The sequence below is a fragment of the Aquarana catesbeiana genome, linkage group LG08 (genome assembly GCF_042186555.1).
Source record: "Aquarana catesbeiana isolate 2022-GZ linkage group LG08, ASM4218655v1, whole genome shotgun sequence".
Lineage (NCBI taxonomy): Eukaryota > Metazoa > Chordata > Amphibia > Anura > Ranidae > Aquarana > Aquarana catesbeiana.
In genome coordinates this window covers 28,276,365-28,302,881 of record NC_133331.1, presented here as the reverse complement: position 1 = coordinate 28,302,881, position 26,517 = coordinate 28,276,365, and the positions used below count along the sequence as shown (strand labels likewise).

At 41.0% G+C, this 26,517-nt stretch overlaps 1 protein-coding gene across 1 annotated transcript in view; it reads right to left on the bottom strand.

Annotated features, from left to right (window-relative positions):
- Positions 1 to 26,517, bottom strand: part of LOC141106654 (disintegrin and metalloproteinase domain-containing protein 9-like) — a 125,065-nt gene that overhangs the window by 80,747 nt on the left and 17,801 nt on the right. The window contains exons 3-8 of the mRNA XM_073597598.1: positions 20,440 to 20,516; positions 19,862 to 19,940; positions 17,542 to 17,621; positions 16,698 to 16,875; positions 11,171 to 11,236; positions 6,632 to 6,703 (exon numbers count right to left, since the gene is read on the bottom strand). Of these exons, the coding sequence (XP_073453699.1) occupies positions 6,632 to 6,703; positions 11,171 to 11,236; positions 16,698 to 16,875; positions 17,542 to 17,621; positions 19,862 to 19,940; positions 20,440 to 20,516 (552 nt within the window). The remainder of the gene's footprint in view (positions 1 to 6,631; positions 6,704 to 11,170; positions 11,237 to 16,697; positions 16,876 to 17,541; positions 17,622 to 19,861; positions 19,941 to 20,439; positions 20,517 to 26,517) is intronic.

Genomic DNA, 26,517 nt, shown 5'->3' with positions numbered 1-26,517 from the left:
ACTATTTGGGGAAACAATCCAGAAGGGGCTGCAGGGCACGCTAACACGAAACACCCAAATACATGAGGCAGCCCCCCCCCTCCTCCTCCTCCTCCTGCCACAACTGAAACACCAGAGCCACAGCCTCGAAAGAAGGCTACAGGGAAGGCTGCAGGGAAGGCTGCAGGGCAGCGTGGAGGAAAGGCTGCAGGGAAGAGAAGAAAGTGATGACCTGGGTTCAGTCTGGTCTGACAGAAGACGCAGGCTGTTGTAGTACCACAGTCTGGGGACATCTATATCATCTGCTGGTGCTGTTGATCTCTGGGATTCTTGGACCAGATTGTGCTCCCTCTTATATGGACTCCTCAAGATCCCCATTTTCTTGTACACATGCTTTTTCCAGCGTTGACTTCCTCTTTATTTTATTTAGACCATAAATAAATGGATCTTTTTTGAGTTTAGGTTTTTTATTTTAAATCATAGATTTTAGACACAATGTTAAATTAACAAGGGACAACAATCTCATTGATTTTGCAAAAACACACCAAAAATAGATTAAAATAATGTTAATAATGTTCGAGTGGTAAGTATTTAAAAAAAAAAAGATACATAACCAAAAACGGTTCTTTGGGTTAACTTTATATCAAAAAAATAACAAATCACTATAAAAACAAAAATTATAAAGGGTTCTTTTTGGTAACTTTACAAACATTAAAAAAAATACAATAAAAACCTAAAAAGAAAAATGGTTTCTTTGTGGCAACTTTACAAACACCAAAAAAAAATATATATATATATATATATATATATATATATATATATAAAAGTGGGTTACCTGTGGCAACTTTACAAACAAATTTATAGATAAACAGAAAAAAAGTTCCACAACAATCATAAAATAAATATCTGGTTAAAAATTACAAGAAAAGATGACTCCACCAAAAAAAATAAAAATTTAAAAAGTATTATTAGTATGGAAACATTGTTTTGAAAAAGCATACCATGTCATTCATGAGATCAAAGAAAAAAAGAATCCAGAAATCTGTTTGGGAGAACTCTGTTTGAATAGGAACAGCAAAATATCTTCGTTCTTTATAGCATTCGTAAAGAAGACATTAAATGCGCTGCATTCAACGATCACAGATTTTGCAGCGTGAGGAATGTGCTTCCTACAATACGAACACTAGTTTTACTAGACCGAGTGCTTCCGTTTAGTTTTTGCTTATGAGCATGCGTCGTTTTTTTGTCCGTAGGACTAGCATACAGATGAGCGGATTTCTGGGTCCGTCGTAGTTACGACGTAAAGATTTGAAGCATGTTTCAAATCTAAAGTCTGTCAGATTTGAGGCTGAAAAAGTCCGCTGAAAGTCCGAAGAAGCCCACACACGATCGGATTACCAGCCAGCTTTAGTCCGTCGGCGTACGTTGGACTTTTGTAGACGAAAAGTCCGACCGTGTGTACGCCCCATAAGAGATGGTTCTCCATAAAAAACCTATATTTATAACTGAATGTAACTGCATTCTGATAGTCACACACTGTGTGGGATCATGTTACATTCCAGTTATATTTCTTATTACTTCTGATTCATGTAGCCTTAGAATATATAAGTGAAATAAGGAAATTCTTGTTCAGTTATATATTATCAGGTAATAACAATAGATTTATTACTTTTTAGGACAAAAATGTTCAATAATCCAGAAGTAATGGAAGCTTTTTCTTTCTTTTCTTAAAACAAATATATTATTACCTAACTAGTTCCTAGAATTATGTTTTTGTTTATTCTAATCTGAAGCAATACAACCTCAATTTTATGAGTTAACATATCTAAACAGTTACATATGAATAAAATATGTAATTGTTTACTCTAAAAGGGTTAAAATCCCAAAATAATTCAAACTATCTTCATCAATACCAAAGTTATTAACAGTACCTTTCTAACTGAATTATTTAGCCTAGGGCAAGACTAACCATATACAACCACCCTGGAATAAATAATTTCAACAAAAACTATATTCTGCACTCCAATTAATGAAACATCATTTTGATGTCTTTTGACATAGCACTTCTCTCCTGTAAGCGGAAGATCCGTGTACACCCATTAGCCCTCCTCATTCTCCCAACCATATTATGTGGGAGTGTGACGAAGGCACTTATTCCCCTGAGAGAGATATTTATTCTCTTTCACGGGTAAATTGTGATTACTTGCAAAAAATAATTTATACAATGTATCATCTAATCTCATATGTTTTTTGTTTACTCTTTACTCCAGAATTCACTGGTTTCTTTCCTATCTTTTCATCTCTTCAGTCCACACAGGTTGATCTGCGCAGTCAGCTCTGCATAACAAAAAGTACGTCAAAACTATTTGATCTATTGCCATGGCACCACTGAATATACTTTCCCTGAATGTTCAGGGAATAAATGTCCCTCAAAAAAGGACCAAAGCCTTCCGTACTTTCCATAACAAGAAGGCTCACACTCTACTCTAATTGCATTTCACCGATCCACACCATTCGCCTTATCATCAGAAATTAAAGACCCAGAAAGGTAGATACCTGATACTCATGGGTTATATAATGGATACAGCAATCACGGTGATTTCCTACTACGCTCCTAACAAACAACCTACACCATTCCTCTCACATATATTACAAGTGATTAATACACACAAAATAGGAACAGTGATAATGTGTGGGGATTCGAACCAGGTCCTCCTCCCATTTCTAGATAAATCACCTTTTACACCATCCAAAATAACCTCTAGATTACCCTTTTCTCAACTTCTTTCCAAATACAATCTGGTAGATTCGTGGAGAGAAAGTAACCCAATGAAAAAGAAATTCACTTATTTCTCGCACCCTCATCAAACCTTAACCAGAATAGATCATATTTTTCTAACAATAGGAATGATACCAGAAATTATTGCATCAGATATAATTCCGATTCCGTGATCTGACCATAATGCAGTATACACTACTATAGCCTCAGCCATACCAAAAGCGCATGACCCAACGTGGTACTTACCGGACATAATGCTCAAACACCCACTACATCAGATGGCCATTGAACAAGCTTTAAAGGAATACATATCAATTAATAATACAACAGACATCTCCCCAATAACACTGTGGGAAGCTCATAAGCCTGTCTTGCGTGGTACAATACAAAGACAAATGGCACTATTTAAACGGGAACGCAAAAATCTAGCAAAAAAACTAGAACTCAATTTTAATGCAGCCTACATATCATTTCAAGATAATCCATCTCAGAGTACAAAATCTCATCTGGAAAAATCTAGATTGGAATACGATCTATTTCTCACTGAGTCAGTTGATAAATCCCTCAAACGCTCCAAACACAATTTCTACATGAATACAAACAAACCAGGTACATATTTGGCTCTGGCATTAAATTCAACTAACAAATCTTTCAAACCAATACGTTTGAAATTATCAAAAAATGTTTACACTTGTAATCCAGCTAAAATAGTCCATAAATTTCACTCACATCTCGCAACTTTATACAAGACAAACAATGAATTTAATCCTACAGAGGCTGAATCCTTCTTCTCAAAAATAACCTTACCTGAGTTATCTCAGAATCAAAAAAGCAGTTTGGATGAGCCTATAACTATAGATGAAGTTGCTAACGCCATAAAAGACCTAAAACTTAACAAAAGACCAGGCCCAGACGGCTACTCGGCTTTATACTATAAAACATTCTCAGAAATACTCTCTCCCATTCTCACTGAAACTTTTAACAAACTTCTAGATGGACATTCTTTTCGGCAGGAAACACTAATGGCAATTGTTTGTATGATCCCAAAACCCCTTTCTGATGATACTTCCTGTGTGAATTATCGGCCTATCTCTCTGTTAAACCTCGATATTAAATTATTAGCAAAAATAATAGCAAAACGCCTCAATAGCATTATAGGAAAATTAATACATAGAGATCAAGTAGGCTTCATGCCAAATAGACAGGCAGGCGATAATATACGCAGGGCAGTGTTATTGGCACATATTGCTAAAAAACGGAAAATCCCTTTATGTTTTCTATCTCTCGATATTAAGAGGGCATTTGACACAGTATCCTGGCAATATATGCAATATTCATTACAAAAATGGGGTTTTGGACCCCACTTTTTAACATGGATCAAGGCATTATATAATAAACCCAAAGCCTATATAAAATATGCTGGATACAAATCTGAAGCCTTTAATATCGAAAGAGGTACCCGACAGGGTTGCCCATTATCTCCCTTATTATTTGCCCTTATACTCGAACCCATGGCCCAATACATCAGAACAAACCAAACTATAACTGGCATTGAAGTAGGAGGTATTACACACAAATTATGTATATTTGCAGACAATATATTACTTTTTCTATCATCACCACAGGTCTCTGGTCCTAACTTAATACCAGCTCTTGATGGATTTGCAGCCCTATCCGGCCTTATGATTAATCCTAAGAAATGCCTAGTGCTTAATATTTCACTCACAAACATGGAATTGATCCCGGCTAGGGCTGCACTCCCATTCACATGGGCAGAAAAATCAATCCCATATCTTGGAATTCATTTAACAGCATCTCATTCTGACTTATTCTCAACCAATTATCCTCCTGTATTAAGACAGATCACAAATCTAATAAAACAATGGTCGCAACTTCCTTTATCCTGGATAGGGAAGATTAATGCAATCAAAATGACTATTCTACCCAAATTGCTTTATCTATTCAGAGTCCTCCCTATTCCAATTCCTTCCTATTTTTTGAGAATAGTACAAAAAAGAGCAACTTCGTTTATATGGGGCTCTTCTAAACCACGTATACCTATACACACACTACATCTTCCCAAAAATAAAGAAGGCCTGGGATACCCTAATTTTACTAACTACTACAGAGCAGCACATTTGGCCAGTCTGTCCAAATACCATGCAAAACAGGAAATCCCATTATGGGTATTTATAGAGGCTTCAGAAAATGACCCTCTATTAATATCAAATTTATTATGGCTTGATCCTAAAGACCTCTTTAAAATTCATAATCCCATAACTAAACACTTCTTATCTCTCTGGGATAAACTAAAAACCAAATATCAGTTACAATCTCCACACAATCCTCTCCTTTCTTTTATCAGAAATCCGGCCTTTTATCCGGCATGGATCTACCCAAATTCTTTTAAAGCTTGGACAACATCAGGCATTCAGACACTAAATGACTTCATAGCATCTAAATCATTCCTTTCATTCCCATCGCTTAGAGAAAAATATGATCTACCAAACTCTGAGATATTTAGATATCTCCAAATCAAAAATTTCTATACACCATTCCTAAAGGGGGATACACCATTATCCCAATTATCCATTTTTGAATCAATCTGTACAAAAGATCCATTTGCTAAAGGTACAATTTCATCACTTTATAATCAATTATATGGAGTAGCAAATCTTAATAGACCCTCTTACGTTCAGAGGTGGGAGGAGGACCTGGGACGAACTTTAGAAGACACGGACTGGTCTAACATATGGCTCACATCTAAGTCATCTTCACCCAACATCTTAGCACTGGAGACAAATTATAAAGTCCTAACTCGCTGGTACCTTGTACCCGCTAGAGTGGCAAAATATTCACCTAATACCTCAACTCTTTGTTTTCGAGGATGCCCAGAAATAGGCACATATTTACACATATGGTGGACGTGCCCAGTAATCCAAACCTACTGGAAGGAAGTCTTCGTGATTGCATCTAAAATATTTAAAAAAATAATACAACCAGATCCATATTTAACTTTACTTAATCTAAAACCGGAATGGTTAACACTCTCTCAATTCAAACTTATGATCCAACTAATAACGGCTGCAAAACAAACAGTGGCCAAGGCATGGAAATCTCCTACATTGGTACTAGCAGAAACAATTCACAGAATGAATAATACAATGTCCCATGCTAAGATGGTAGCCATCGATCAAAATCAAATTCCAAAATGTGAAAAACGTTGGCATCCTTGGATAAAACAACAGTTCCTGTCAAACTTCAATGACTCTGTCCTGTTGCCATGGTAACAGATTAAATGACTTACAGAGACACCCATTCTAATCCTTCAAAGAGAACTAAAAAGAATAATAAACTGACGAGCGGGACAACCTTGTGGACCATACCTCTACCTTTCAACCCTTTTTCTTCTTTCTCTTTCCTTTTCTCCACCTTACGATTAAAGCTCATTATCAGAATTTATTTGACCTATATACACTCTACTTGTAAACAATATGTATAGTAGGTATAAATCATTTAAATACCTACAAAAGTAACTAAGGAAATGATATATATCTTTAATTTAGGTTTACGTGAACCCAATGTTTAATATTTGAAATTTCATGATATTTACCTATATAAACCCTACTGTAAAACAATGAGCTTACTTTATAGATCCTTGTAAACTTACTTTATGTATCTTTATAACATTGTATACTCAATAAACTTCTTTTGACAAGGAAAACATACCTATACATTTTAACAGAATAGGAATTTCATACATTAGTTCTACTTTTGTTCCACTTCAAGCATTTCTTATTAGTCATTCTTCACAACTCAGGTTTGACTTTCTCTGCACTCTTTACAATACCACCTCGGAATTTTAACTCTTACCCCATCAACAATGTTGATCAGTTCTATGGTGTCCACTTCCACGGCGGTACTATTAGACTTGTCATATAAGTACTAGAAAAGAGATAACATGTTACAAAAAAAAAACAAAATTACCAAAATGTTATTTAAAACTTTCAAAACATAACTGTTCTGGAACACTTATAGTGTACAGTGCCTTGAAAAAGTATTCATACCCCTTGAAATTTTCCACATTTTGTCATGTTACAACCAGAAACGCAAATGTATTTTATTGGGATTTTATGTGATAGACCAACACAAAGTGTCACATAATTGTGAAGTGGAAGGAAAATGATAAATGTTTTTTTTTCAAAATTGTTTAGAAATAAATATGTGTAAAGTGTGCCGTGCATTTGTATTCAGCCCCCTTTACTCTGATACCCCTAACTAAAATCTAGTGGAACCAATTGCCTTTAGAAGAAGTCACCTAATTAGTAAATAGAATCCACCTGTGTGAAATGTAATCTCAGGATAAATACAGCTGTTCTGTGAAGCCCTCAAAGGTTTGTTAGAGAACCTTAGTGAACAAACAGCATCATGAAGGCCAAGGAACACACCAGACAGGTCAGGGATAAAGTTGTGGAGAAGTTTAAAGTAGGGTTAGGTTATAAAAAAATATCCCAAGCTTTGAACATCTCACGGAGCTCTGTTCAATCCATCATCCGAAAATGGAAAGAGAATGGCACAACTGCAAACCTACCAAGACATGGCCGTCCACCTAAACTGACCGGCCGGGCAAGGAGAGCATTCATCAGAGAAGAGCCAAGAGGCCCATGGTAACTCTGGAGGAACTGCAGAGATCCACAGCTCAGGTGAGAGAATCTGTCCACAGGACAACTATTAGTCGTGCTCTCCACAAATCTGTCCTTTATGGAAGAGTGACAAGAAGAAAGACATTGTTGAAAGAAAGCCAAAAGAAGTCACTTTTCTAGTTTGAAATGAATAAATAATGGTGTAAATGCTAATATGATTTATTCATGCTGTAACATTACGGCAGTAAGGTAAGGGGCTTGCACACACATAGGTGCTATCACAGAGGATTGGCCAGGCACCGCCTTTTGTTGTTTCACGGTGGAGGGATCTACTTTGCTTTTTTTTTAAAAATATTTCTAGACTGTCACAATAATTTTTTTTGATTACATATTTTAATCGTTGGATCAATCCAAACCTGTTTGGATTGCACCTATGTATTTTATACTTAGTTGTGCACGCTGGACTTTTGATACTTTGTTTCACTTGTTCACTATTTATCTGTTTGATGTTCATCATATGTTTTGGATTTAGCTTTCATTTTCAATAACCACTGTTTATTTGTGGCATTTTCCACTTAATAGTATAACACCTATGTAGCTTTCTGCTGCACATACCTTTAATATATTAGCATCTACACAGCGCCACACCATTATGTATTCATTTCACTCTGTTTTTTCTGTCAAGGATTAGTTCATCAGGTGTTTGCTGCAGTGTACCCCTAGTTTTAAATTTTAAATTTGACAGTGCGGGAGTCACTCACCTATTTTATTCACGTTTGTAGTTTGCGAGAAGTCATGTGGGGGACACAGCAAACATATGGAAGAAGGTGCTCTGGTCAGATGAGACCAAAATTGAACTTTTTGGCCTAAAAGCAAAATGCTATGTGTGGCGGAAAACTAACACTGCCCATCACCCTGAACACACCATCCCCACCGTGAAACATGGTGGTGGCAGCATCATGTTGTGGGGATGCTTTTCTTCAGCTGAGACAGGAAAGCTGGTCAGAGTTGATGGGAAGATGGATGGAGCCAAATACAGGGCAATCTTAGAAGAAAACCTGTTAGAGTCTGAAAAAGACGTGATACTGGGGTGGAGGTTCACCTTCCAGCAGGACAACGACCCTAAACATACAGCCAGAGCTACAATGGAATGTGTTTAGATCAAAGCATATTCATGTGTTAGAATGGCCCAGTCAAAGTCCAGACCTAAATCCAATTGAGAATCTGTGGCAAGACTTGAAAATTGCTGTTCACGGGCACTCTCTATCCAATCTGACAGAGCTTGAGATATTTTGCAAAGAAGAATGGGCAAAAATGTCCCTCTCTAGATGTGCAAAGCTGGTAGAGACATCCCCAAAAAAGAGTTGCAGCTGTAATTGCAGTGAAAGGCGGTTCTACAAAGTATTGACTCAGGGGGGCTGAATACAAATGTACCCCACACTTTTCACATATTTATTTGTAAAAAAATATTGAAAACCATTTATAAGTTTCCTTCCACTTCACAATTATGTGCCACTTTGTGTTGGTCTATCACACAAAATCCCAATAAAATACATTTACGTTTTTGGTTGTAACATGACAAAATGTGTAAAATGTCAAGGGGGTTTGAATACTTTTTCAAGGCACTGTATGTATATCCACCACATTTGCATTAGAGTTTGTTATGTACAGTATATATAAAGATCTTTGTGCTGACATCTAGTGACAATTCAGCGTAACTACAACTTGGTATTTTCATATCTGTAAATGGTATATTCCAGTGTACCTATATGTTAAGGCTAGTTGGGTTAGTGCTTAGATAGACCCCCCCTTTTTCTTCATGTTTGTGCAGTTAGTTACCAGCCTTCATAGTGGGTACAAGGCTTAGAAGATTATTGTCTCTTTACACTTCAAATGACTGGTGAATATCCATGTGCTGCACTGTACCAAGCAAAATTACGTTGGATTAAAGTGTCATGTCATATTGGAGAGTTTAGCTGTCTGTGGAGGGCACTTATTTAGCAGGTGGCCATACTGGCCGGATGGACCGATGAATAAGGCGGTGCTTAAAACAGAACAATAACATGTCTGTTTCTTCCAACCATGGTAACAGTATTCTGTATACAGGACTTCCTAGAATTCTCATCCCCCTGTTCATGTGACTAGTTTACTGCTTTTCCCAAATGTCAGCAGAGCTTGAAGTTCAGTTACAGACATCCCAATAGGAGATTTGTCTTTAGTGATTTACTGTCAAAACAAAATTGGACCTATAAAAGGACACTAAAGCCTTGTATACACTACTAGTTTTTTTGAACGAAAAAAACAAACAGCTCAGGTTGGAGCCACTGTACTGACAATCCGATGTTAGTACAGCAATCTCCCCTGCTGTCTTATTGTGTTCTGACAGGGGGACAACCCAAACACTTCGGTCAGTGATCTCAGCCATCGGCTGAGAACACCGATCAAGAGCCGGTCGGCAGACCTTTTTCGGCCATGACCCTTTGACAGAAGCCGGTTTCTGTCAGACCGCCTGCCATACACATGGGCCGAATGTCTGCCGATCTCTATTGATCGGCCCATGTGTACTAGGCTTTAAACAGCAGTCTCTTCATTATAATAAAGCTTTTAGATTGCAATCTTTCACGGGCACCCTTCCCAACCATGCTTGTATTGAATTCTATTGTAACTGTATTGCCTCCCTTTATTTTGTAAAGACCTGTGCTAACTGTTGGCAGAAAAAAAAATTACTGTATAATAATTATATGAGAACACTTTGGCTTTTTCAGGCATTTTCAGGCATATGCTCCTACAGGCAGAAAAAAAATACCCCACCGAGCTCGCGTTTTTGAGAGGAGCTAGTGCCCCAAAGAGCTCAAAAAAGCTCAAAACGTGTGAAAACGTTTGTTCCAGCTTTTTGTTTTGTTTATACAGTGTTTAAGAAAATACCACTGTGTTTCCCCCGAAAATAAGAGGGGAAACACTATAAGAAAATTAGGGTCTTATATTAATTTTGGCAACAAAAGACACAGTAGGGCTTATTTTCAGGGTAAGTCTAACCAGGAAATGTGCCGTCTTCTCTCCCCCTCTCCCTCCCTGCCTGTCAGAAATCCCCAGTGTGAACCGAGATAAAATCCTATAATCCACTCTATTACAGTATTATATAATGTGCAATGTGTGTGCTTCTATAATATAATTGTGCCAAATACTTTCGTTATAGTGCCGCTTGGCACTTCCGTGACCCACCGGAGCTCTCTTCCCCGCACCAAGCACTGCAGAGGTGGGGGGGGGGGGGGGCGAGATCCCCTGCTGAGAGAAGAGGAGGAGAGCAGCGGGAGGTCAGCTGAGCGTCGCTATACCGAAGGTATTTGGCACAATTATATTACAGAAACACACACATTGTACATTATATAATACTGTAATAGAGTGGATTCTAGGATCATACAACCACTTTAAACTAGGGCTTATATTGCAGCCCTCCTGGAGAAACACGGTATCTAGGAAGGTTTGTGGAAAAAAAGAACGCTTATGCTCAAAAATGCGCAAAGAATCTCAAAGGAGCTCAAGGAGCTTGAAGAAGCTCAATAACAATGTGCACAAGAGCACATAAAAGCACAAGCTTCTTCAAGCTGAAATAAAAGCTCAAATGCCCGTGAAAGTAGATTTTTATTTTTGAGCTGCAGTGTACATGAGCCCTTAGTGCAGCAAATCTTTTTTTAAATAGACCCCTGAGCCTGATTAGGTCAATATTAAATGCTTATGAATATTTATCATGATGAATTAAATTTCTTACACGCAGATTGTCTACGACTACTCCAAGCTCCACGTAATTGGTAGTAAGAAGGATGCCTCTTTTCTTCTGTAAAAAACAAATACACTGAATGACTATCACTATACAGAATTGCATTGTCACACCACATACATGTTATTTAGGCTCCATGCACATGGGCGCATTTACCCGTGTAGCTAAGGGCACTGTTTACTTTTGTTTTCCCAGATGTCTTATGCCCCGTACACACGGTTGGATTTTCCGACGGAAAATGTGTGATAGGACCTTGTTGTCGGAAATTCCGACCGTGTGTAGGCTCCATCACACATCTTCCATCAGATTTTCCGACACACAAAGTTTGAGAGCAGGCTATAAATGTTTCCGACAACAAAATCCGTTGTTGGAATTTCCGATCGTGTGTACACAAATCCGACGGACAAAGTGCCACGCATGCTCAGAATAAATAAAGAGATGAAAGCTATTGGCCACTGCCCTGTTTATAGTCCCGACGTTCGTGTTTTACGTCACCGCGTTCAGAATGATCGGATTTTCTGACAACTTTGTGTGACCGTAGGTATGCAAGACAAGTTTGAGCCAACATCCATCAGAAAAAATCCTAGGATTTTGTTGTCGGAATGTCCGAACAAAGTCCGACCGTGTGTACAGGGCATTAGAGTTGCACAGCAGGGATGTGCGGTGAGGTCAGTGGCTGGTGAGGCACTGGCTAGTATCAGAGACAGATACACACAGGTTACATTCGCTGCAAATGTTAGAGCGAGAGCAATAATTCTAGCACTAGACCTCTTCTGTAACTCTAAACATGTAGCCTGTAAAAATGTTGACAGCGTCGCCTATGGAGATTTTTAAATCGGTTGTATACTCGCTGTCTTTTTTTTTCTACTCCTGCAAGGGAAAAGGCATAATGAGCTAGTATGCACCGCATACTAGCTCATTATGAGATACTTACCTTAGAACGAGGCGCCGGCATCTCACCTGGTCCACGCCGAGGGAGCTGACATCTCCCCTCGGCGTGTCTTCCGGGTATCGCGGCTCCGGTGCTGTGAGTGCCCGGAGCCGCGATGTCGTCCCTTCCGCGCATGCGCGCGGGAGACTTCTGCCCGGCAAGCTCTGGAGTTTGCCGGGCTGTCAGCTGAGAATCCCCTGTGCGCATGCGCCGCTGCAGTCAGCGGCTCATTGCGAGGGGAATATCTCCTAAACCTTACAGGTTTAGGAGATTTTTTTTTACCTACAGGTAAGCCTTATTATAGGCTTACCTGTAGGTAAAAGTTAAAAATAATGGTATACAACCGCTTTAAGTACTGAAGTCTGGCGCCATTCCAAATGTGCGCAATTTTAAAGCATGACATGTTAGGTATCTATTTACTCAGCGTAACATCATCTTTCACATTGAACAAGAAAATTGGGCTAACTTTAGTGTTTTTTTTTTTTAATTTTTATTCATGAAACAGTTTCTTTAAAAAAAAAAAAAAAATGTGTTTGAAAAATTGCTGTGCAAATACCATGTAACATAAAAAGTTGCAACTACCACCATTTTATTCCCTTGGGTGTCTGCTAAAAAACTGAAAGTTGTTTCATACTTACCGTAATTCTATTTTCCTGGTGCCTATCCATAGCAGCATACTAGTGACAAGCTCTGCCTGTCGGGTGGCGTACTGATTATTTTAGGCAACAGACAGAAAAAGCAGCTAGAGAAAGATAAAGGAGTTAGCGACTGGTATTTCAGCTGGAGCAAAGAAACGATATTTCTGAGTAAAGAAAAGAAAGAAATTACATTTACTGTTGGCAAAAATGGGGTCCCCTCCAGGGGCTCCCCGCATAGGCAACCTTCTCACATGACAACAGGCTGCCATGCTAAAAGCCCCCAGTAAAAAAAAAATAAAAATGGAGAGTGGAGGGACATCTGTGGAAGATACAACCTTCTAAAAAAATGATTTTAACAAACAAGGACAAAAAATGTAGTGCGGGCAGGAAGACGCTGACGCCGACGCGAGGTGCCAGGAATGAAGGTACAACATCACAAGGAGGGGAAGGTGGTGGAGGAGGAAGAAAACAATTTTTTTTTTTGTTTTCCCGGATGTCCTAGGGCTGCATACAGCCGCCCACAGACATGACAACTATTTGCCTAAAGGAGCACCAATGTACAAATGGAATGCATCAAATGCACCTTAGTTGGATTCAGTGCGTTCTGTTTGTAGGAAAATAGCTGTGTGAAGTCGCCTCAGCCCAGTCATGTCTATGGGCTGTATGCAGTCAGGGGAGGCATGCCATGAACATAAGAAATAAAAAAATAAAAAAAAAACTATTGAGCTTCGAGGGTCCTAACTCTGCGACCTGTGGTCACAGAGACCCCAAACGAGGTAGGTAGCTGAGAGGAGCGCAAGGAAATGGAAAGCGAGAGAGAAAACATGACAGGGGGGAGAAATGGAAGCTTAAGGCTAAAGCCGCGTACACACAGTCGGACTTTTCGGCTACAAAAGTCCGACAGCCCGTCCGACAGACTTTCGACGGACTTTTGGCGGACTTGCGGCAGACTTTCTAACGAACGGACTTGCCTACATACGATTACACAAAAGTCCGACGGATTGGTACGTGATGACGTACACCGGACTAAAATAAGGAAGTTAATAGCCAGTAGCCAATAGCTGCCCTAGCTTGGTTTTTGCCTGTCGGACTAGCATACAGACGAGTATGGTACGGCGGAGTTACGACGTAAAGATTTGAAGCATGTTTCAAATCTAAAGTCTGTCAGATTTGCGGCTGGAAAAGTCCGCTGAAAGTCCGGGGAAGCCCACACACGATCGGAATGTCAGCCGGCTTTAGTCCGTCGGCGTCCGTTGGACTTTTGTAGACGAAAAGTCCGACCGTGTGTACGCGGCATAAGTGAAAAATAGATATAGCTGATTTCTTTGCTGCAGGCTTGAGCAAATGCCAGTATATGAATGCAGATAGGAGCTCTTAGTTAAGAGACAACTGCTGTCCCAAAAGACCCACAGAAGGGGGCCCCCTATCTTATCAGCGCATTTAGCTGCCCAAGAATAGGGACTGCACCTGGGAGAGGCTTGAATCCAGCTGCTGGAAGCTGCCGACTGCAGAGGTAAGGGACGTTCAACCACCATTCACTGACCATAAGGTAAGAGGAAAAAAAAAAGAGAATGCTGGGAGTGCACTAATCCTTTTCTTTTATAACATTCACTGGTCCTGAGGGAGGAGCCAAGGCGGAGCTTGTCACAGCTATGCTGCCATGGAGGCGCCAGGAAAATATATATATATATAATGTTTGGGGGCTCTGAGTAATTTTCTAGCAAAAAAAAATGCTGATTTTTGACATGTAGGAGAGAAGTGTCAGAATTGTCCTGGGTGGAAAGGGGTTAATTACCATAAGTAAGTAATATACAAATAATTATTATATATTGTTTTTAAGGTAATATACTATATTTTCAAAATCTGAACTCAAGCAGGTGGCTTAACGGACAATTTACTGAAGTTTGAAGTTATAACTTCCAATCAGTAATTTCACAGTAAATAGATTAATAATAAATTATTATCTTATAACATATAGCATATAAATATATGATTTAGCGTGATTAAAACAGTACCTTTTGATCAGCAGATTCTCATTCTCCCTCCTAACTGTGTGAGAAAAACATGGGATTGTGGGTAAATCTTATACCCATAAACACATGTTTTTTCCTTGTAGTTAAGAGGGCTGGGCTGGAAGGGAGTATTTGTCTTTTGGACACACCCTCCTTCTATGACACTGCAGTGAGAGGAGTGACTCCACTGCAGCATTTTTATTGGACAGCTTGGGCCAATGGTACTTTACCATTGGTCCAAGACTCCAAGCTGTCCATTGAGCTCAGCGCCTCTGACAAGAAGTGAGGAGAGGCACTGTGAGCTCATCCTCTCAGTCTGCTGCAAACAGAGCGTGCCAGGTTGTATTTAAACTGGCCGCTCTGTATGTAGCTTCTGACAGGCTGCACAAGGAGCCCCGTATCTCCGGAAACCATAGGTCATAGGAATCCCAAATTTTGAACAGTTGTTGGGTAGGACTTCAGCTACCTACCCCATTTGGGGTCTCTGTGACCACAGGTCACCGAGTTAGGACCCTCGAAGCTTGATCCTTTTTTTTTTAATTTCTTTTTTTTATTTTCATGGCATGCCTCCCCTGACTGCACGTCCCTGCTGCATACAGCCCATAGACATGACTGGGCTGAGGCGACTTCACACAGCTATTTGCCTAAAGTAGCAGTAGCGTACAAACAGAACGCACTGAATCCACCTAAGGTGCATTTGATGCATTACGTTTGTACGCTAGTGCTGCTTTAGGCAAATAGTTGTCATGTCTGTATGCAGCCCTAGGACATCCGGGAAAATAAAAATAAACAGCATCCTTATGTCTCATGGGCAAATGTGCTCATTTGCATGTAGCCTAGCTATCATATAGGAGGACATCCTAGAAGCTTAATAGTGACCCCTAATCTATTCCAGCCATTCATTTGTAGTGAGGAAAGTTTGCATGACTAGCACACAGGGCCGGACGGCTAGTCTGGTACCAGAATCCGCCATTATCTGTTCATCTGTAAAAGCTCAAAGTCTCATCTAATCAAACTTTATTGATTTAGGCTGCATTCACACCTGAGGGACGCAACATGAAACTTTTTTTTACCATGTTTTTGGCGTGTTTGTCAGGCGACAGCATACGGCAGCCCATTCTCTTGAGTTGGCTGCTCTATATGCAACAAACGCGCTAAAATAGCTCATGCACCTTTTCTTGGCATAATGAATGTAAATTTATCAAAAGTTGCTGTTACATTTTAACTTCTTTAACTCTAACCACTAGACACTTGAAGTAGAACTATAGGCAACATTTTTTCTTAAATTGTGGATAGAGTAAGGGAGGATTAAAACCCCTGTAAGGTTTTCTTTTTTGCCCTCTTTGTCCCAATGGGGAGATTTCCCTTCACTTCCTGTCCCAAAGCCAAAACAGGAAGTGAGAGAAAATCCCTGCATATTAAGGAAAGCACTAGTGTCCTCATTAGAAGATTCCCCCTTCAATACTTTTCTGTGAACAACCCAAAATTTGGTATTTTCTTTTACTTTAACTTTCAGTGATAATGGTAAATGGGACAAATAGAGAGAGTGAATCTCCCTAACGGGGACATTGACAGCAATAAAAACTGATAGGTATTCTAATACCTCTCCGCTTGATCCAAAACTAAAAAAAAAGTTTCGCCTTTAGTTATACTTTATTCTTAACAGATAAACTAAACCCTCTCGCCTTGACTGTAACACTATTTTGTCCCAACCTAACCATACTGCACCATATTCCCCTCTTTCTGCACCATGAAATCCTCCCTTTGCCACCACTGAAAAGTAACAGCAATGAGTTGCCAAGACTGGAAAGAACTGATCCAACTTACAATATTGTGAGCTACTCTGAGGCATGGACTGAAAAGATTGGTCTTATGTAAAATGCTGCATCAGTTTCAGTATTTTGAACATTATATTGAAGAAAAAAGCATGAATTTACCCTGCGGAGTTGGAAATATGAAGAGAGTAAGGTATGTGGGGACGCCGTGCTGAAGTCCTCCACACCACACATGGTTGGTTCATCAGGCTCCTCCAGCTGGTACATTCGATGTTCTCCATTTGATGAATTTTTCACCGGCTCAATCCCATAATGTGTTTCACTCCATAACAAGACACCCCTGGAAAAGAGGACTTTGAGACTTCAATATCAAAACAGCCTCATTCACTTGCACAGTTGAAGCCAGCACAGCTTCAGCTCATTCACTGAACCAAGGGAAAGTTCACATTGCAAAATATACATGCTCTACATCTGTACGGCCTGTGTCGATGGAGTTTTGTTCACTTCAAGAAGGTTTTGCATTCCCATACATGTTGATGGGGATGCAAAACAAACTTGAAGCAGGTTAAATGCTCCTCAGGAGGAGGTCAGATGCACCTGTCAGTGGTTACTGAATCATCTTAGAAGTGTCTCAAACTGATATCAAAGTGATTCCATCAACATAAGCCCAAAGCCCAAACACACGGGCACCAGGTAACCCAGGTAAATTAAGAATATAGACCTCATATTAAGTACAGGCTCAACAACAGATGGTCCACAGAGGCTGCTGGAGTTGGAAGTCATAGATGACCTATGTATTTTTATGCATCAGTTCCTGGAATCCTTGAATTTACTGGTCAATTAATAAACTTTTGATATTTGCTTTGTCTTCATCCCTTATACCTAACGTGTGTTAAAAACTATTCTACTACAGATATGTTTATGTCTACACATGTAGAAGACTAGGGTAGAACAATTTTTAGATTCTTTATATTCTCTAACTAAAATAAAAGAACTCCATACCAACCTGAGACCAGAGCAAGTGCTGAGAGCAACAACTGAGTCGTCCATTCCATCCACTTGCCCATGGTAATAACAGTTGTGTTCCTGGCAAAAGGGAATTGTATAGATGTTTAGCATAAATTACCACCCAGCACTTAATATCCTACAGCACATAACATTATAACATTTATTTCAGAAGATTGAAAAATGGTCAAGCAGTGTGACCTGGTAGTGGGGAAAACAAATAGAATTGTACGGAGCAGCACTAAAGGGATCCCAAAAGAAGGAAGTTGGTCCTGATTCCACTATATAGAGCTTTAGCTAAACCTCCTTTTGAATACTATGTCTAGTTATTATACTGTTGGAATTATATTGTTGGAATTATATCGCAAAAACAGTTTGCGCAGGAGTTTACAAAATGAATACAGTACAGTAAAACCTTGGTTTGAGAGTAACTTGGTTTGAGAGTGTTTTGCAAGACAAGCTAATTTTTTAAATAAATTTTGACTTGATATACAAGTAGTGTCATGTCACAACTGTGTATAAAAGAGAAGAGAGGCTCCTCTAAGTATAGCAATATGGTTACATTTAATGCAGGTACAACATTTAGCAGCATATTGCTACACTTCTCTTTTACACTCTGGAGCTCCTGCTGGATTTTGCTTCTAATCCCCTTGTGGAGGCTTCCATTTGTGGATGGACATTTTATGGTTAAACAACCTATCACATTACTATAATCTTTTCATATGGACTATAAACGGAAGGACTTATGAATAAATGGTTGTGGAACAAATCATCTGAGTTTGCATTATTTCTTATGGGGAAATTTGCTTTGATATACAAGTGCTTTGGATTACAAGCATGTTCCAGGAACGAATTATGCTCGCAATCCAAGGTTTTACTGTATACATTAGTTACAAAACAATAAAACTAAATGGATGTGTGAGGATGAGTTGTTCGAGAATTAAAGTTCCAGTTGTTAATGAGATGCAGGATAAGTCTTCCCTGAAGAGATACGTTTTCAAGGATCAAGAAAAGCAGAAACTGGGCTTGGAACTAAGGGGCCAAGCCCAACCCCTTAAAAACAACCCCAGACCATAATCCCCCCCCCTCCATCAAAGGATTTGGACCAGTGCACAAAGCAAGGTCCATAAAGACATGGATGAGCGAGTTTGGGGTGGAGGATCTTGATTGGCCTGAAAAGAGTCCTCGCTTCAACCCGATAGAACACCTTTAGAGCGGAGACTGAGCCAGACCTTCTCGTCTAACATTAGTGCCTGACCTGACGAATGTGCTTCTGGAAGAATGGTCAAACATTCCCATAGACACACTCCTAAACCTCTTCTGGACGGCCTTCCCAGAAGAGCTGAAGCTGTTATAGCTGCAAAGGAGCGGGAAACCTCAATATTGAACCCTACGAACTAATGCCCTGTACACACGGTCGGACATTGATCGGACATTCCGACAACAAAATCCATGGATTTTTTTCCGACGGATGTTGGCTCAAACTTGTCTTGCATACACACGGTCACACAAAGTTGTCGGAAAATCCGATCTTTCTGAACGCGGTGACATAAAACATGTACGTCGGCACTATAAACGGGGCAGTAGTCAATAGCTTTCGTCTCTTAATTTATTCTGAGCATGCGTGGCACTTTGTGCGTCGGATTTGTGCACACACGATCGGAATTTCCGATAACGGATTTTGTTGTTGGAAAATTTTATAGCCTGCTCTCAAACTTTGTGTGTCGGAAATTCCAGTGGAAAATGTGTGATGGAGCCTACACACGGTCGGAATTTCCGACAACAAGGTCCTATCACACATTTTCCGTTGGAAAATCCGACCGTGTGTACAGGGCATAAGACTGGGATGCCATTAAAGTTCATGTGGGTGTAAAGGCAGGCATCCCAATACTTTTGACACTATAGTGTATCTATTCGATCCTAGCTTAAAATAGAGTGAGCTCCTAACTTCCTGTGCACTCTACAGTGTTAGGCCAAGCAGTGTTATCGTCCACAGGTTACATCTGTAAACTAAAGAACACCTCCCCCTATGATATGGAGATGAGGAGAATAGGAGGTGTTCTGTTTTTCTAACACACAATGACAACACTGCTCCTCCATTGATTGAGCACAGCGAATGACCATTGTCACCATAGGGCAGGAGGTGTGTTACTGGCAGGATCACCAGGTGGCAACAAATGGAAGAAGCCTGAAAAAAAGAAAACTGATGAAGCTACCACATCTAAAGACTGGTAAGTTACAATATATTACATTTCTGTTCTTGGGTTTTGATACACTTTAAATAGAATAGAATAAATAAGTAATATGGGGATGACACATACCAATGCACTCCTATTGAGCTTCTGCAGTCCACCATCTTTGCTGTAGGTGAACAGTTCAAAGTCTTTACTAATAAAGTCCCTGTGGAGAAAGTGGGAGATGGTGAATTCTGACGTCATTTCAGATTTAGAGAGTAAATTGTACAAGTTACAACAGATGATTAACGTGTCATGCTCATGTAGCACCCTCTACATTAGGTAGGTGCTAGTTTAGGATTTTTTTTGTGAGTGTAGGTAAATTTAAGTGGCTCAGAGCCAGTGGCGTAACTTGAACCTTCAGGGCCCCGATGCAAGAAACCAGGAAATAGCCTTTTAAAAATTGGCAGTGCTTTACCTTACCTCTTCCGGCCAGGTACTGCACTGTAGGGGGAGACAAAGAGCACAGTACACACTGTGCTTTCACTTTAGATGTAATCAATGTGACAAGCTCCCTGCACAGTGCCGATTACAGTCCGGCTGAAGATCGGGGAGCTCGGTCTCAGCTGCCCTTGCCGCTCCTCCTTTCGAGATATACAGGCGACCGGGCCCTTTACTTTACAGTATATCTATAATCTGTTTATAACATACAAGTCTCTGTGTACCTGTTCCTCTGGAGGTTTAGAAGTAGAGTACCATTTGATGTTGGGATGAGATATGTTAAACTATCCTCCCATAGACCCTGGAAAAACAAAAAACAGTAGATTAGTTTATTGGTTCAGAGGCTGGCTCATATCCTTATTACACATACTGTATATACCTATTTCTAGGAAACTATAGTCACCGCACACCATGCAGGTTCAAAGGTGTCTAGTCCCAGAAACAATGAAGAACACACCCTAAAGTTTACCTTTTGTCTGACAAAGGTATGCAGAGTGAACTTTAAGTTTTTAAACTGATTATATACACTAGTAAAATTTTGTGTGAAATTTTTCATTTTCAGAACATTCATTTGATTTATTAGTGGGGTCAATCTAACATTCCATTTCAACTGTTGTGGCCAAAAAATTTGAAGGAGCAGGGTGGAATTTTTTTTCCCCAGCAAAAACTTTTAACAGTGCACAGTATGTGGTTTTCCTTTGGGAAAGTCCATTCCATTCTACTCCGCCATGGCCGGTCCCAAGCCCTTGCTGCCAAAGGAGGAAGGTTCCACGAGGAAGGCACCGGTCCACCCTGTAGTGGTTGTAGGTTTGAGGCACACCAATGTTTGGCTACAGCTAATAGGGGATGGTGAAAGACAGTCTGTGTGCCTGAGCCTTAGAGCTGGTTGATCAGTTTAAGAGCCCAGCTCCTCTCTGTGCCGGGATGTGGATTGTGCCATGGTTAAAGAAAGGAAAAAAAAAAATTCAGCACTTTCTAACCAAATTTGTCAACTCAAATGTACTGAGAATTTTCTCATGCATGTTGGGTACGAATACTTGAAAACCCACTGGTGTATGGCCTCCTTTAGGGCCAAAAGGCCATGTACAGATTTGAATCTAGGTCGTAATTATTCATCTATGTCAAAACCGGACCTGCCATCTCTTACATAACAATGTTGATGTTATCTTGCTGCCTCAGGCTTATCTCCACACAAACATCAAAGAGCACACAAGAATATATATATATTTTTTTTTCCAGAGAACACGTTCACGTTATAATGTTCAGCAGTTAAATATTTTTCATTGTTTCCCTTTGTACACAACCGCATTTTCTCACAGCTGAGTCATTGGATTGTTCGATCTGTGTATGGTTACCTGTAACCAGGTTAAAGTCATTAACTCCACAGCTGAATAGACATCTGTGCTTCTCTAGAAGGTTCTCATCCCACAGGGGCTGGGAGGTAGAAGAACCTGGGCCCATAGATGGTTCAGACTTTATCCTTCAACCAGTAGGTTGAAGGACAAAAACTGACCTGATTCCCCCATCCACATATCTGGGGTGGATGGGGGAATCGCTCCCACTGAGCTTTTGTGTTAAGACAGCGAAAAGACTGCTGTCAGAATGCACTGATCTGTGCTGCTGATTATAGCCTGCAGTGCTGATCAATCGGGGGAAAAAACAACAGGGCGAATCGACTTCTGTACCCCTGCCCATACACAGATCAAAATTTAGCTGGTCCCTGCTGAACTGGCCTCATTTCCATCAGCGTATGGTTGGATTTGGATTTTAGAGGGTGTTATTCATTGTTCAGCTTTATTGCAGCACAGGTACAGATTTGTGAAGTTTTGTGATATCTGTGGGCCAGCTGAAGAGGATCGTGGAATGCAGTTTTTCTGATTGTTGAGCCTTCAGCTATGGCATGCAAATAGGACACTTTGCTGTGCTTTGTGTCTAGTCAAAATATAGAATATTTCTCTTACCTCCTCAGTAGTCACACAGGAGATTTACTAAAATTGGCGCACACAGAATCTGGTGCAGCTGTGCATAGTAACCAATCAGCTTCTAACTTCAGCTTGTTCAATTAAGCTTTGGCAATAAAACCTGGAGGTTGATTGGTTACTATGCAGAGCTGCACCAGATTCTGTGTGCACCAGTTTTCCTAAAGCCCCATACACACTATTAGATTTTCTGCAGTTTTTTTTGTCTTCAGATTTACCAAAACCATATAATATGAGGTCAAACCTTAGGAGTTTCAATTTGTATGCAATCAGACAGGCCCTTAAAGTGGTTGTAAACCCTTACAACACGCTTTTACCTACAGGTAAGCCTAGATTAAGGCTTACCTGTAGGTGCTGTAAATATCTCCTAAACCTACACAGTTTAGAAGATATTTACAATTCCCCGTACAAGGATTTCTTCTGCGCATGCGCTGACCTATTTGGCGCATGCGCACTTTAGAAACCTCACGCTGTGCCGTTCTAGTGTAAGGTCATGCCGTGACTGGCTGCTCCCACGCGCATGCGCCGGAGTGATGTCACGCGTCTCCAGCCAGTCACAGAGCCGGAGTCCGCGACCCCGGAAGGAAGATGGACGCTTCCAGCCGGCGAGGAAATAGGGGGCATCGCAGGCTCCTGTGTCAGGTAAGTGACACATAATGGGCTACTATGCGATTCATAGTAGCCCATTATGCTTTACCTTTGCAAGGAAACAAAGAGGAAGTAAACCCATGAGGGTTTACTTCCTCTTTAAGCCTCGTACACACGATACGATTGTTGGCAGGGGATTGTGTAATGACAGACTGTTGGGCTAAAATCCAACCACTAGTACGCTCCATCTGACAACTGTTGTCCAACTTTTGGCCAACAAAGATGGGATTGCAGGCTAGTAAATTTTCAGTGGACAACGGTTTGTTGTCAAATTTTCGTATCATCTGTGCACAAGTCCGTCACACAAAAGTCCAAAGTACAAACACACATGCTCAGAATCAATGCTCACCAAACACGACATTAGCAGAAGGGACCCAAAGGGTGGCGCTCAAGAGCTGAAATTCCTCGTAGTACGTCACTACGTTCGTGTTTGTTGGCCGACAATTGTGTGCCGTTTGTATGCAAGACAAGATCCAGGCACACGCCCTTTTGACAAAAGTCTGACGCTCGGTTGGCCAACAATCTGATCTTGTGTACGATGCTTTACACTACATGGTTTTAGAAAATCTGAAGACAAAAATCTGCAGAGAATCCAATAATGTGTATGGGGCTTAAATCTCCACCACAGTGACTACGTTGAGGGGTAAATCTCCCCAGCGGGACCACAGACAGACAGTGGGGCCAACCCTACCCTACTCTATCCAAAACTAAAGGAAACACTAAAGGCCTGTACACACGATACAAAAATCGGAAAAATTCGTACGACGAGCTGTCTGACGATTTTCAAAACGTTTGGTGCCTTCAACAGCCAATTTCGCTTTTTTTCGTCAGATAAAAGCCCCATACACACTATTAGATTTTCTGCAGATTTTTGTCTTCAGATTTATCAAAACCATATAATATGAGGTCAAACCTTAAGAATTTTAATTTGTATGTAATCAGGCAGACCCTTGCACTACATGGTTTTGGTAAATCTGAAGACAAAAATCTGCAGAAAATCTAATAGTGTGTATGGGGTCGAAACCTGGATGTGCAGCCTATAACATTTTTGTCAGCTGTGAACTCAACGTCCGATTTTCGTTTCATCAGTACGGTTTCCGTACGAAAAAAATCGTAAGAGCAAGACTAAGCATGCTCAGAAACGAAAAAATACATACAAAACTATACAAACTTCTGACGTTGAATTCTGTCGTACGAAAATTTTCGCACTGTGAGTAACCTCTTCACTTTCGACATGAGACGAGAATGCCACAAAAAACGGATGTTTGGTCGTCTGAAAATCTGATCGTGTGTACGAGGCTTTAGGTTGAACCTGGGCTTTAATACAATATTTAGATATACCTGTGACAATAAGTTAATTTCATTAACCACTTGCCGACCGCCGCACGACTATATACGTCGGCAGAATGGCACGGGCAGGCAAAAGGACTTACAGGTACGTCCTTGCCTGCCCGTGGGTGGGGGGTCCGATCGGACCCCCCCCCCGGTGCCTGCGGCGGTCGGCAAATCTCCCCCGGCGATCGGTGGTGAGGGGGAGGCCATCCATTCGTGGCCCCCCCTCGCGATCGCTCTCAGCCAATGGGATCATTTCCCTGCCTCTGTATTGTACACAGAGGCAGAGGAAATGATGTCATCTCTCCTCGGCTCGGTATTTTCCGTTCCGGGCCGAGGAGAGAAGACTGCAATGTGAGTGCACAACACACACACACACAGTAGAACATGCCAGGCACACAAAACACCCCGATCCCCCCCCCGATCGCCCCCCGACCCCCCCCCAATCACCCCCCCCTGTCACAAACTGACACCAAGCAGGTTTTTTTTTTTTGTTTTCTGATTACTGTATTGGTGTCAGTTTGTGACAGTTACAGTGTTAGGGCAGTGAGTGTTAGGCCCCCTGTAGGTCTAGGGTACCCCCCTAACCCCCCCTAATAAAGTTTTAACCCCTTGATCACCCCCCGTCACCAGTGTCGCTAAGCGATCATTTTTCTGATCGCTGTATTAGTGTCGCTGGTGACGCTAGTTAGTGAGGTAAATATTTAGGTTCGCCGTCAGCGTTTTATAGCGACAGGGACCCCCATATACTACCGAATAAATGTTTTAACCCCTTGATTGCCCCCTAGTTAACCCTTTCACCACTGATCACCGTATAACCGTTACGGGTGACGCTGGTTAGTTTGTTTATTTTTTATAGTGTCAGGGCACCCGCCGTTTATTACCGAATAAAGATTTAGCCCCCTGATCGCCCGGCGGTGATATGCGTCGCCCCAGGCAGCGTCAGATTAGCGCCAGTACCGCTAACACCCACGCATGCAGCATATGCCTCCCTTAGTGGTATAGTATCTGTACAGATCAATATCTGATCCGATCAGATCTATACTAGCGTCCCCAGCAGTTTAGGGTTCCCAAAAACACAGTGTTAGCGGGATCAGCCCAGATACCTGCTAGCACCTGCGTTTTGCCCCTCCGCCCGGCCCAGCCCAGCCCACCCAAGTGCAGTATCGATCGATCACTGTCACTTACAAAACACTAAACGCATAACTGCAGCGTTCGCAGAGTCAGGCCTGATCCCTGCGATCGCTCACAGTTTTTTTGGTAGCGTTTTGGTGAACTGGCAAGCACCAGCCCCAGGCAGCGTCAGGTTAGTGCCAGTAGCGCTAACACCCACGCACGCACCGTACACCTCCCTTAGTGGTATAGTATCTGAACTGATCAATATCTGATCCGATCAGATCTATACTAGCGTCCCCAGCAGTTTAGGGTTCCCAAAAACGCAGTGTTAGTGGGATCAGCCCAGATACCTGCTAGCACCTGCGTTTTGCCCCTCCGCCCGGCCCAGCCCAACCCACCCAAGTGCAGTATCAATCGATCACTGTCACTTACAAAACACTAAATGCATAACTGCAGCGTTCGCAGAGTCAGGCCTGATCCCTGCGATCGTTAACAGTTTTTTTGGTAGCGTTTTGGTGAACTGGCAAGCGCCAGCGGCCTAGTACACCCCGGTCGTAGTCAAACCAGCACTGCTGTAACACTTGGTGACGTGGCGAGTCCCATAAATGCAGTTCAAGCTGGTGAGGTGGCAAGCACAAATAGTGTCCCGCTGCCACCAAGAAGACAAACACAGGCCCGTCGTGCCCATAGTGCCCTTCCTGCTGCATTCGCCAATCCTAATTGGGAACCCACCACTTCTGCAGCGCCCGTACTTCCCCCATTCACATCCCCAACCAAATGCAGTCGGCTGCATGAGAGGCATTTTTTTTTTCAAATATAATTTTTATTGAATTTTTGACAAGGAAAAGAGAAAACAAAAACAAATACGAAAAAAGAAAAAGCATATCATAATCGATATAATACATCCGTGGTCTTTCTATTAGCATTCTGACAAATACCGTCATCATATATCCTTTCCATTAAAGTGTTCCATTCTATCTGCATGGAAACTGGCCTATGACATCATTTATCCTCTTTAGATTCGTGAATCCGTCTTTGTAGTCCATAGGTATATTAACCACCATACAGTATTACAATATAACCGGAATGACATCTTCCCAATATTTGCTTATTCTTATATAATTCCATCATAGTTGGTGTGAATGGAAAGTTGTCTGTTACTGAAATAATAGACCACTTATTGCACAGAGAAAAGAAAAAAAATATATATAAGAAGTAAAGGCAGAG